Genomic DNA, 12,371 nt, shown 5'->3' with positions numbered 1-12,371 from the left:
TATCATCGGTCTAAACACTATTATTTTGCGCCGGGTAAGCGTTCGCGTTCATCCAATTACAGGCTTGATTTTTCGCATTTTCAATCCTGAACAACCTCAGAAAAAAATCAACTGGTACTTACAATCATGTCATTCTTGAGAGATTTAATAGAGTCCGTCCTTCCTGTTGCCTACGCCGACGAGGTATGTGTTTTAGTGTGTGTGGTGTGTTTTGTTCGCCATGGCCCTGTTTTTCTGGCTGTTTACTAACCCTTCTAGCCCGAAGAAGAAGAAGAAGTCGAAGACGTTGAAGAAGCTGAAGAATCCACTGAAGAAGAAACTGCTTCAGAAGAGGATGCTGAAGAAGCTGGTGATGAAGAGGAAGGTGAAGGTGAAGATGAAGATGAAGATGAAGATGACGATGAAGACGATGACGATGAAGATGAAGATGAATTGAAAGATCCATTTGTCACCCTAACTGAAGAGTGTGCTGAATCGGCCCCTTGTAAGCCATTTGGTCACCACTTCCACGAATGTGTTCAGAGAGTCACAAAGGAAATGGAGGAAGAAGGATACGCCCAAAAGGAACACAAGGAAGATTGTGTGGAAGAGTTCTTTCACTTACAACATTGTTTGAACGACTGTGTGGCCCCCAGATTATTTGCCAAGTTGAAGTAATTCTTCTGGCATCCTCAAGCATGTTTCCACCATTTAAAACGACATTGGTCCTATAAATATTTATTAATCTCATAAATACATCAAAATACACGAAAGCCCATCAGCAGAAGCAGCAGCAGGTAAAATCTGCGAATTCTAGAAAATTCGATGAAAACCCTAGATCATGCCATTGGTAGACACCATGGCTGTACCGTATGAGTTCGTATGTCTCTATTGTCACCATTCCCACTACCGTGGCTGTCTCCAGTAGTCCTTACCCTTCTCCCGCCTTGCAGCCTCCACAAGTCATCATTTCTCACCTCACCACTTCGCACTTTTTCGCACATAAAAGGCCCACACCACCCGGGAATCCAAATTTTTTCGCACAACAGAACTGGTCCCTAGTGAACAAACACATATCACACTCCGTCACATCAAGCCCGTGGAACCCTCAACGTGTGTGAATCAAGAGTATCCGCTCTCGCAGTATAGTTAAGTCAACCGATCAACCACCATCCATCGCCAAATGTCCACCATTCAAGAATCCAAGCCCACCATCGAAGGTAGAATCTACATTGGAAATGTCGATTTCAAGGCCGAAGAAGATGATTTAAAGCAATTTTTCGAGGGTCTCACCGTTGAAGAAGTGAGCATTCCCAGCAAGATCAGAAAGTACGGCACCAAGACTGTTGAAAAGCATTTGGGGTTTGCCTTCGTGCAGTTCAAAACCGACGCCGACGCCGAACAAGCCATTGAAAAGTATAACGGCCAGGAGTTCAAGAACAGAAAAATCTATGTGAAGAAGGCAGTTCCCGAGCCTACCGAAGAAGAAAAGCAGAAGAAGAACGAGTTATTCAAGGCCAAAAAGGCCGAACAGGCTGCTGCCAAAAAGGCCAAGAAGCTTGTCAAGGCCCAATTGAAGAAATCCGATGCATCCGAAAACGCCTCTGAAGCTAGTGATGCTCCTGAAGGTGTTCAGAAAGTTGAATCAAAGCCTACAGAACCAAGAGAACCGAAAACCGCTCCTCAAGGAAAAGCTTCAGACGATACCATCTTCATCACTAACTTGGACTATAAGGTGAATTACAAAACCTTGACCACGTTGTTCAAGGACCTCTCACCCAAATGGATCCACGTTCCAACCAGAAAAGTCCCTGCCCACATTTACAAAATTCAGAAGGCCAAGGGTAGAAGTATTTTTAACAAGGGAATTGCGTTTGTGAAGTTTGCTGACCACGACACGCAAGTGAAGGCTATCGAGGAGTTTAACGGCAAGGAAGTCAATGGCAGAAATATCATTGTTGATGTGGCTGTCGATGCCAGAATCCCCACTGAAGCCAGCGAAGGTAGTGAAGAAAGTGTAGTACCCGAAGCTGCTGCCATCAACGGGGATGCTGCCAGTGAAGCCACCGACGTCGATGCTTTGCCCGAGCCAGCTTCCGAAGAATCTGTATGATGGTGCCATTATTGCCGATAGTCTTATTAAGTGTATGTGTTTACATTGCAACGGTTCAGTCATTCGATTACCTGGCCAGAACCACATCTGTAGCCAGCGGTTATGTGTGTTGGAGAGAGAACAGAGCCGATGGCTCACCTCGGCACGGTGTATATATAATTTGTATTTTAGTTGTACATATACAATCAGCTGTGGGATTGAAGATTAAGCCCTAAGGCCCCGAGCGTGCGCACCTGTGACTGCTTCAGCCCTGGTGTCGTGTCCCTGTCGCGCTTCCGTACCACTGCCGTTTCTGTTTGTGTCACCATCCCACTTCGCACTGAAAAAACTACCGCAAAATTTTTCAAACGAGCTTTTGCATTGGAACAGTAACACATCATGGGTAGAGTTATTCGTAATCAAAGAAAAGGTGCTGGTTCGATCTTTACCGCCCACACCAAGGGTAGAAAAGGTGCCGCTAAATTGAGAACCTTGGACTATGCTGAACGTCACGGATACATTCGTGGTGTCGTCAAGCAAATCATCCACGACCCCGGTAGAGGTGCTCCATTAGCTAAGGTGGCCTTCAGAGATCCTTACAAGTACAAGTTGAGAGAAGAAACCTTCATTGCCAACGAAGGTGTCTACACTGGACAATTTATCTACGCCGGTAAGAAGGCCTCTTTAAATGTTGGTAACATTTTACCTTTAGGTTCTATGCCCGAAGGTACCATTGTTTCTAATGTCGAAGAAAAGGTTGGAGACAGAGGTGCTTTAGGTAGAACTTCTGGTAACTACGTTATCATTATCGGACACAATGCAGATGAAGGTAAGACCAGAGTCAAGTTACCATCTGGTGCTAAAAAGGTGTTGAACTCCGATGCCAGAGGTGTTATTGGTGTTGTTGCTGGAGGAGGAAGAATCGACAAGCCATTGTTGAAGGCTGGTAGAGCTTTCCACAAATACAAGGTCAAGAGAAACTCGTGGCCAAAGACCAGAGGTGTGGCCATGAACCCAGTTGATCACCCTCACGGTGGTGGTAACCATCAACATATTGGTAAGGCTTCTACTATTTCTAGAGGTGCTGTTCCAGGTCAAAAGGCTGGTTTGATTGCTGCCAGAAGAACCGGTTTGTTACGTGGTTCTCAAAAGACTCAAGATTAAATTATTTATTGATCAATTCAATTTGTATAAATATAATGAATAAATAGTTTTTTTATGGGTGACGTTATCTGTTGAATACATACTAATACTAAGACTAGGCGGTGGCGGTGAAGGTGGTGGTTGCAACCGTTGCTTCGCCCACGCTAGCACCAACGGGACCAACGCTAGTACCACAACCTTCACCAGAAACGGTCTCATCAGACTCAACGGCAGTGGCCTCAGTGATGGTCGCTGAGGTCTCAACCACAGTGGTGCCTGAAGACACCCCTTGCTCTCCTTCAACTTCCCTGGTTCCAACGCTTACGCTCCCACCGGCTGGAACTTCCAAGGATTCTTCTGGCGCTTCTGGCTCTGGCTCTTCACCCTCGACCAGCTTCTCGGCCAATGCCTCCTTTCGCTTCTGGTCTGCCGCCTTGACCTTTCTAACCTTGGGCATGAACGCTGCCTTCAACTCAACTTTCTTCCCATTTAATGCCTTGCCCTTCAAGGACCCAATGACCTCTTCCAACAACTTCTCGGTCTTCAAACTAACCAACGCACTCTTGTGGTTTCTGGAAAATAAACCTCTTTTTTTGGCCCGTTCGGTGAACACAAATACCTCCTGGGGAGAGTAGTCCTGGAAAAACTCTCTAATCTGGTTATCGGTCGAGTCAGCTTTGATCTTGACAATATAGACCGTATCAGTACTCACCTCTGGTGGTCCATAGGTGGGTTCCCGGGAAGTTTGAGTCAAACGGTCGTCAGCTTGATCAACTTCGACAGACTTCTCTTCTTCCTTTTGTTCTCCGTCCTTCTTGACAGTCATCCGTCTCCGTGGCTTGGGGACAAATGGAACATGTAACTTGGCCGAGATAGTACGGCCTCTAAATTTGATTCCATGAATCAATTTAACTGCTTTCTTAGCCTCGTCGGCATCGACAAACTCGACAATGGCGACTCCCAAGGGCCGTCTCTTATCGGTACGATAAGCAACGGTGTAGTTTAGAATAATCACCTTTTTTCTGTAAGGAAAATACTCGTTAGATTGGGTTACACATCACAATTTGTGAATCGGGTAGAACTTACAATTTAAACTCGCTTAAAAAAGCGGTAAGCTCCTCTTCGGTGCCATAGTAGTCGACATTCTTGATCTGGACGATATTATCGGTAGACATCTCTATACGGTGTAAATAATCAGGGTTCTTTCAGATAACAAAACGGGTGTGTTTGTGGTTAGTTGCAAAAAAAAGCGTCCGCGCTCTTTGATCCAACGGGAGGGAACGCGGTCGTGTAACATCCAGTTTGGCCTAGGTAAAAAGTCAAGAGAACTTGACCTATAGAACACTGACAACAAAAACAAACAGATAGCATTTATCTAACATCCTTCAGGATCCATTTCATGCTTTTCCCCCTACTTTGGCCAATATCCTCTTCCTCTCCGCATATATCTCCTGCCGCGTTGCAACTGCCCCCAGGAAACTTCGCGGCAGCCTGCCACATTAAAATATCATTCACTGCCGAATATACCATAACACTCAATGAAAGTATTGTACAAGGAATCGCCTCGTACCATTGTGTTGTACTCGGAAACTTGCAGCTTGCTGTTTCATCAGGTGCAGTTCAAGCGGGCCCACGAGCTGGTGGTGGCCATGGAATTCATGGACAACTCTCAACTTAAAGGCAATGGATTTAGGCCTTTGATTAAGAGAGAGGTGTCAGGGTGTTTAGGGTTTATAAATGTCGATAACCAAGTATTCATCGCTGTTATAACCGGCGCCATCCCCGAGGTGGCCCACCCCGTGGACTACGAGTCGGTTGACAAAATCTATTCGGTGGACTTTATTTCGTTGACCAAAGACACCTGGGATTTTGCTACTTTAGACTCCAATGGGATGCCCATTTCCAACAACGCCAACGGCATGGCCGACACCGATGGACGGTACCAAGTAGAGGACGACTATAGTGGCAGTTACGCCCCAGAGCCTCATCCTTGTACTGAGTTGAAGAAGTTGCTTTCGAACGGTTCTTTCTACTACTCTAACGACTTTGACTTGACGTCGCTACTCCAAAACAGAGGTATCAACCGTGACAGCTTGTCCAAGACCCGTCCACACAGAAGTGCCGACTTCAAGATGAATCTACTGCATTATCTGGAGGAATACATGTGGAACAAGTTCATGATGGAAGGCCTAATCAAGTATAGGAGCACTTTGGACCCCAACATCCAGGCTATTTTGGATGAGAACAAGTTCTTGACGACGGTGATTCGTGGTTTTGCAAAGACCGTCAAGCTCAACTCTCGAGGTGACTCCATCACCATCATCTCTAAACAGTCTTGGAAGCGAGCCGGCACCCGATTCAACGCCAGAGGTATCGACGATGACGGGAATGTGGCCAACTTTGTGGAAACTGAGTTTATCTACAACCACTTGTCACGAAGCTCCATTTCTTCGTTCATACAGATCAGAGGCTCGGTTCCTGCGTTTTGGGAACAAGACTCCACCTTGATCAACCCCAAAATCACCATCACCAGATCGGCCGAAGCCACCCAGCCCATCTTCAATGCCCACTTTGAAAACGTGTGCTCCAAGTACGGAGTGTGTCATATTGTTAACTTGTTATCCAAGTCAAAGCCTCCAGAAATAGCTATTCTGAACAGATACAAGCAATTGTACACCCAATCCGATAGAAGGGACGAATTGTCTTACACCGAGTTTGACTTCCACCACGAAACAAAGCAAAGTGGAGGATTTGGAGGTGCCTCCAAGATCTTGCCCATGTTAAACAACTCTTTAGAACAGTTTGGTTGGTTTTCCTATGATGCTGAACAAGGCGAAACTATAACTAGACAAGACGGGGTGTTCAGGATTAATTGTTTGGACTGCTTGGATAGGACTAATTTGATAGAGCAAGTGATTTGCCAGAATGTCTTGGAACATATTATGAACAATGAATCGTCTGGAAGCTCTAGGGAAAGATACGAAAACTCGGATATTCTATCGAAGTACAACTCTCTTTGGGCTGATAACGGTGATGCAATTTCTCAGATATATACTGGTACTAATGCCTTAAAGTCGTCATTCTCGAGATCAGGAAAAATGAACTTTGCTGGAGCATTGTCAGATGTCACCAAATCAGTTTCCAGAATGTACCAAAACACTTTTGTGGACAGCAAAAAACAATCCACCATGGACCTTTTGTTGGGATACGATTCAAAGAACTCTATGCCTGTCATGATTTATGATCCTGTGAACGATTATGTCCAAGAAAAGTTGAAGCTCAAAGAGCAAACTTTCACCAGCTACAAGAACATTATGATCTTCACGGGAACTCTTAACGTCAATGCTACGTTACCCAATCCTAGATTCGATTTAACATCCTGGTTATTTCCAACCGAGAATGCTGGTCTTCCTATTCCAGATATTTATGCTATTGGAATCCAGGAGTTGATCGAATTGAATGCTGGGTCTATCTTGAATGCGGATACTTCACGCCCCACTAAATGGGCACAATTAATCGAAGAGCAATTGAACTCCCAAAACGAACAGTACTTGTTATTGAGAACAGAGTCTATTGCCTCTATGACTATCCTCCTTTTTGTGAAAAAAAGCCAAGTTCAAAATGTAACCCATGTTTCTGGATCCTCTAAGAAGACTGGTTTGGGAGGTATGACTGCCAACAAGGGAGCTTGTGCCGTGAGATTCGATTTTGGTGCTACTTCGTTCTCATTCATCACTTCCCATTTGGCAGCAGGAGTGAATGCTATCTACGAAAGACACAACGACTATTCAACTATCATGTCTGGTTTGACTTTTGTCAGAAATATGAACATTATTGACCATGACCATATTATTTGGTTCGGGGATTTGAACTTCAGAATCAATTTGACGAATGAGCACGTCAGAGAACGAGTTGCACAAGGACAATATGATGAATTATTGGACAACGATCAGTTGATAAACGAAATGAACTCTAGCAGTGGAGCATTCAAAGGATTCACGGAAGCACCTATCACCTTTAATCCCACCTACAAGTTCGATAAAGGAACCTCCAATTACGATACCTCCGAGAAGCAGAGAGTGCCTTCGTGGACAGACAGAATTTTAACAAGAAGTCACAGAGATGCGCCACCTTTGTCTCAGTTGAACTATAATTCATTGATGAACATCGAAATCAGCGACCATAAGCCTGTTTATGCCACCTTTAAAAGTAGTGTCAAGTTCATTGATGAAGCTAAGAAATTGAATTTAACGAAGCAGATCTATGAGGCTTATAAAAGTGAACATCCCGGCTCATCTGATGACTCATTGTCTGAGCCCAATGGTTCTGATACTTCTTACAACCCGAATTTCATGTCCGATACGTTAAGCGAGTTGAACCTATTGGATGATTTTGATTCACCTCCACCTACTCCTCGAAGGCCTCCGACTGTTAACAGCTCTGTATCAAGAAGAGTGCCTCCTCCACCAAGTAGTAGAAGAACAACAGAACTGGATAGAACCGGGCTGATCAATACTTCTGCCTTACCTAGAAGGCTCCCCCCTATACCTACAGACATCCAACTCACAGATGTTTCAGGAAGTGCTGGAAGCTCAAAAGTGGCCCCTTCGCCAGTGCCTACACCACCTCCTGCTAGAAAAACAGCCATTCCGATTGGTTTCTCGTCAACTCCCTTGGTTCCTAGCAGGTCTAATTCTGCTACTCCTAAGGTTTCACCTATTGCTACACCCACAGCGACAGACCAAGTCACAAATGCGACCTCCGGAACCACTTTTCCTGTTAAGCCATCCAAGCCCTCGTCCTTGTCAGGCACCAAAATCCATACAGTTGCAGACAACGAGAACAAGGCCACATCTCCTCCCCCTCCTCCTCCAAGGGACGTTAAGTCCTTGTCCGACTGGAAACCTTTGGTTCCCCAGTAGATTCATAAGCATAGACAGTGAATTTCCCATTGTATACAATGCCGGTAGACCATATATATATATATTTATCATCAACTACTCTATCTCCAGCCTAATGATATTTCTAATTTAATAAGGAAGCTCAGATCCATCGTACGACCAGAACTTGCCTGAGTCTTCCAATGTCAACTTGTCAACGAGTTCCCAGACTTTAGCAGCACTTTCTTCGGCTGAAATAAGGTGATACTTGCCTTTTAATTCAGTAGTCATATCTGTATCAACGACTCCAGGGTGGATAGGTACGAAGATATCACCTCTTTCCTTTCTCTCGAGGGCAATTTCCTTGGTAATATAGTTGAGAGCTGCCTTACTAGCACCGTAACTGTTGCAAGCAAATACCATCTCCGAAATAGTTCCGCCAGAGGAAGAAACAGTAAGTACTTTGACTGGCTTATTGTTAAGGTCCAAGATTGGGAGAATACTTCTCAAGAACTTGACGGCTCCCAAGAAGTTGATGTCCCAAACCCTCTGAAATTCACTGAGTTTATGGTCCCCAAACTTACTCATTGTGCCTTCGGAAAGTACACCAGCATTGTGGATTACCGCATCGAAACCATTGGGGGCCAATTCTGGAAGACTTTTGAATGCAGCTTCAAATGCCTCTAAAGTGTCCCCAATGTCGATGACAATCACATGGACGTTCTTGTAGCCCAACTTTTTGATTTGTTCGGCCTTAGTTTCGTCTCTGACTGTAACAATAACAGTGTTTTCTGATTTAGCAGCCACTTGTTTAAAGAGAGCCAAGCCAATTCCACGGTTGGCACCAGTGATAAGATAAGTAGACATTATGAAAGTTTATGGATATCATTTTTGCTGGGTAATTTCGTGAGTTTAAATACTTGGGTTTTGCGAACACCATCTATGGCTTGGTGGCCATGATTAATAGCGTCATCTTAGCGTAATCTTTACCTCCGTTTTTAACTCCCTTAACTATTGAGAACTGGGTTTGGACACGTAATTTTCCTCTATTATTCAGCACTATCGCCGGGATTAACTCCCCATGAATACTGACTAATGAAGTTTTGATGTGTGGACATTCATACATAAGCTTATCTTATAACTACAACAGTTCCATTTATTCTTCTCGTTAGAATGCTACTAGAAAGTACTGGACAATGTGCCCACCGTATTCAGACGATATATATTATCTACTAGTCTATCTCTGGTCTAATGATATTTCTAATCTAATAAGGAATCTCAGATCCATCGTACGACCAGAACTTGCCTGAGTCTTCCAATGTCAACTTGTCAACGAGTTCCCAGATTTTAGCAGCACTTCCTTCGGCTGAAATAAAGTTATACTTGGCTACATCTTCAGCAGTCATATATTTTGCAAGTTCGGCAGTCATATCGGTTGCAACTACTCCAGGGTGGATAGGTACAACAATATCACCTCTTTCCTTTCTCTCGAGGGCAATCTCCTTGGTAATATAGTTGAGAGCTGCCTTACTAGCTCCGTAACTGTTAGAAGCATATACCATCTGGGAGATAGTACTGGCGACGGTTGAAATTGCAACCACTTTTGCCGGCTTAGTGTTAAGATCCAAAGTTGGAAGGACACTTCTAAAGAACTTGACGGATCCCAAGAAGTTGATTTCCCAAGTTCTTTGGAATTCGGTGAATTTGTGGTCAGCAAATGCGCTCATTGAACCTTCGGAACATACACCAGCATTGTGGATCACCACGTCGAAACCATTGGGGGCCAATTCTGGAAGGTTCTTGAATGCAGCTTCGAACTCATCTAAAGACGCTATCATGTCAATGACAATCACATGGACGTTCTTGTAGCCCAACTTTTTGATTTGTTCGGCCTTAGTTTCGTCTCTGACTGTAACAATAACAGTGTTTTCTGATTTAGCAGCCACTTGTTTAAAGAGAGCCAAGCCAATTCCACGGTTGACACCAGTGATAAGATAAGTAGACATAATTAAAGTTTATGGATATCATTTTTGCTGGGGAATTTCGTGAGTTTAAATACTTGGGTTTTGCAAATACGGTGTATCGTTTGAGTGCAGCCATTGCCCAATGCGGTAGGTTTATCTCCGGTGTAACTCCTTTAACTATGGATATATGGGTTTGGACACGTCGTTTTTCTGCGTTTTTCTGCACCGTATCACCGGGATTAACTCCCTCTAACTTCTTACTAATGAAGCTATTCACGTGATTGGCTGTAGATGGCTAAGTGATGTGTGTGAGCAAGCCTCATTACGACAGTTATATTTTTTCGAGTAGCATCTAACTAGTAAATACTAGACAAGTAATGTACCTACTATATTCTAAACCATATATTCGTATGTCTATAAATATATCTCTATTCTAATTATATCTCTTTTCTAATTATTTTTCTAATCTAATAGGCAAGCTCAGATCCATCGTACGACAAGAACTTACCTGAGTCTTCCAATGTCAACTTGTCGGCAAGTTCCCAGAGCTTAGCAGCACATTCTTCCGCCGTAATAAAACCATATGCTTCCTTTATTTCAGCAGTCATATCTGCAGTCATATCTGTTTCAACCACTCCAGGGTTTATGGGTACGAAGATATCACCTCTTTCCTTTCTCTCAAGGGAAAGCTCCTTTATGAGGTAGTTAAGAGCCGCCTTACTAGCACCGTAACTGTTGCCAGCAAATATCATCTGGGAGATAGTACCGGCTAAGGAAGAAATAGCGAGCGCTTTAACGGGCTTGGTGTGAAGATCCAACGTTGGAATAATACTTCTAAAGAACTTGACAGCCCCCAAGAAGTTAACTTCCCAAACTCTCTGGAACTCACTGAATTCGTGGTCCACAAGCTTACCCAAAGTTACTTTGGAGGAAACACCAGCGTTGTGGATCACGACATCGAAACCATTGGGGGCCAATTCTGGAAGGTTCTTGAATGCAGCCTTGAACGCTTCTGGTGAGTCTACCATGTCGATAACAATCACGTGGACATTGTTGTAGCCCAACTTTTTGATTTGTTCGGCCTTAGTTTCGTCTCTGACTGTAACAATAACAGTGTTTTCTGATTTAGCAGCCACTTGTTTAAAGAGAGCCAAGCCAATTCCACGGTTGGCACCAGTGATAAGATAAGTAGACATTATGAAAGTTTATGGATATCATTTTTGCTGGGAAATTTCGTGAGTTTAAATACTTAGGTTTTGGAAGCACCATCTATGGCTTGGTGCCGTGTTCAATAGCATAATCTTACCTCCGTCGTAACTCCCTTAACTATTGAGAATTGGGTTTGGACACGTCTTTTTCCTCTATTATTCAGCACTATCGCCGGGATTAACTCCCCCATTTTGACGTGATTGGAAATTTGCAGCTAATGGTTGCGACAGTTTCTTCAGCACTACAATTAATTACTGGACAACTAACCCATAATGTTCAATGTTGGTAGAATATTTATTATCCACTAATCTGTCTCTAGATACAATTTCTAATCTAGTAATCAATCTTAGATCCTTTGTACGACCAAAACTTACCTGAGTCTTCCAAAGTCAACTTGTCAACAAGTTCCCCGATTTAAGCAGCACTTTCTTCTGTTGAAATTAGGGTAAACTTGCCTTTTCCTTCCGTGGTGATATCTGTGCCAGCGGCACTGGGGTGGAAAGGTATCTGGTGTACACCATTTTCCTTTCTCTTGAGGGCAACTTGCTTAGTGCCGTGATTAAGAACAGCTTTGTTGCAAGCAAATACCATATTGGAGATTTTTCCAGCAAGCGAAGATTTTGACCGACTTGGTGCTGAGGTCCAATATTAGGAGAACACTTCTCAAGCGCTTGACAGCTCCCAAGAAGTTGGTTTCCCAAACCCTCTGATGATGCCATTTTCCCATTAATCTGCACCCTTATCCTCCTTCGGATATGAATTACAGGGGAACCAGTTGGCCACGCCATGTGTCCCTATGAAGATCCATGATGCACTGACTGAGTAATAGTCTTAGTAAACGTGTCTTTGAATAAGGTAGTAATTGACATTTCCAGACAATATGAATATTCCTATATTTATGATAGTTTCGACCAGTCGCTAATTTGCTAGTACGAGTCCATTTTGCAACATTTCAATAAAATTGGTTTTTGCGCAGTATGAACACCATTTCTATGTACTATGTCACCACTGCTTGTATAGGTTAATTCCCCAACTCTGTTTGCCTACCTCAACTTTTTTTCTAGGTAATTTCGTACGCTTGTGTCCATGGCTTTGTGTTGAGCG

The 12,371-nt window shown here is 43.7% G+C and overlaps 8 protein-coding genes across 8 annotated transcripts; 4 read left to right on the top strand and 4 right to left on the bottom strand. All coding sequences in view use genetic code 12, as the record gives it.

The window, feature by feature from the left end:
* Positions 1-126: 126 nt before the first annotated feature.
* On the top strand, positions 127-657 carry QCR6 (ubiquinol--cytochrome-c reductase subunit 6; the record flags this gene model as incomplete). Its single annotated transcript, XM_066157524.1, has 2 exons — positions 127-183; positions 259-657. The coding sequence occupies 2 exons, from the start codon at positions 127-129 to the stop codon at positions 655-657; spliced, it is 456 nt and encodes a 151-aa protein (XP_066013621.1).
* A 505-nt stretch (positions 658-1,162) lies between these two features.
* On the top strand, positions 1,163-2,092 carry PSN45_000792 (uncharacterized protein; the record flags this gene model as incomplete). The annotated part of the gene is made up of 1 exon (XM_006688185.2): positions 1,163-2,092. One exon carries the CDS (start codon positions 1,163-1,165, stop codon positions 2,090-2,092), a length of 930 nt encoding a protein of 309 aa, XP_006688248.1.
* Positions 2,093-2,470: 378 nt separating this feature from the next.
* RPL2_1 (60S ribosomal protein uL2) lies at positions 2,471-3,235 on the top strand (the record flags this gene model as incomplete). Its single annotated transcript, XM_006688876.1, has 1 exon — positions 2,471-3,235. One exon carries the CDS (start codon positions 2,471-2,473, stop codon positions 3,233-3,235), a length of 765 nt encoding a protein of 254 aa, XP_006688939.1.
* A 94-nt stretch (positions 3,236-3,329) lies between these two features.
* On the bottom strand, positions 3,330-4,389 carry RRT5 (Regulator of rDNA transcription protein 5; the record flags this gene model as incomplete). Its single annotated transcript, XM_006688184.1, has 2 exons — positions 3,330-4,236; positions 4,301-4,389. 2 exons carry the CDS (start codon positions 4,387-4,389, stop codon positions 3,330-3,332), a joined length of 996 nt encoding a protein of 331 aa, XP_006688247.1.
* Positions 4,390-4,752: 363 nt separating this feature from the next.
* On the top strand, positions 4,753-8,136 carry syj1 (Inositol-1,4,5-trisphosphate 5-phosphatase 1; the record flags this gene model as incomplete). The annotated part of the gene is made up of 1 exon (XM_006688183.1): positions 4,753-8,136. The coding sequence occupies one exon, from the start codon at positions 4,753-4,755 to the stop codon at positions 8,134-8,136; it is 3,384 nt and encodes a 1,127-aa protein (XP_006688246.1).
* Positions 8,137-8,244: 108 nt separating this feature from the next.
* PSN45_000788 (NAD(P)-binding protein) lies at positions 8,245-8,961 on the bottom strand (the record flags this gene model as incomplete). The annotated part of the gene is made up of 1 exon (XM_006688182.1): positions 8,245-8,961. The coding sequence occupies one exon, from the start codon at positions 8,959-8,961 to the stop codon at positions 8,245-8,247; it is 717 nt and encodes a 238-aa protein (XP_006688245.1).
* A 398-nt stretch (positions 8,962-9,359) lies between these two features.
* Positions 9,360-10,100, bottom strand: PSN45_000787 (NAD(P)-binding protein; the record flags this gene model as incomplete). Its single annotated transcript, XM_006688181.2, has 1 exon — positions 9,360-10,100. One exon carries the CDS (start codon positions 10,098-10,100, stop codon positions 9,360-9,362), a length of 741 nt encoding a protein of 246 aa, XP_006688244.1.
* Positions 10,101-10,525: 425 nt separating this feature from the next.
* Positions 10,526-11,254, bottom strand: PSN45_000786 (NAD(P)-binding protein; the record flags this gene model as incomplete). The annotated part of the gene is made up of 1 exon (XM_006688180.2): positions 10,526-11,254. The coding sequence occupies one exon, from the start codon at positions 11,252-11,254 to the stop codon at positions 10,526-10,528; it is 729 nt and encodes a 242-aa protein (XP_006688243.1).
* Positions 11,255-12,371: the final 1,117 nt, after the last annotated feature.

Source organism: Yamadazyma tenuis, chromosome 1, assembly GCF_029203305.1.
Source record: "Yamadazyma tenuis chromosome 1, complete sequence".
Taxonomy (NCBI): domain Eukaryota; kingdom Fungi; phylum Ascomycota; class Pichiomycetes; order Serinales; family Debaryomycetaceae; genus Yamadazyma; species Yamadazyma tenuis.
The sequence above is the reverse complement of the archived record's forward strand: the minus strand, read 5'-3'. Positions and strand labels throughout refer to the sequence as shown.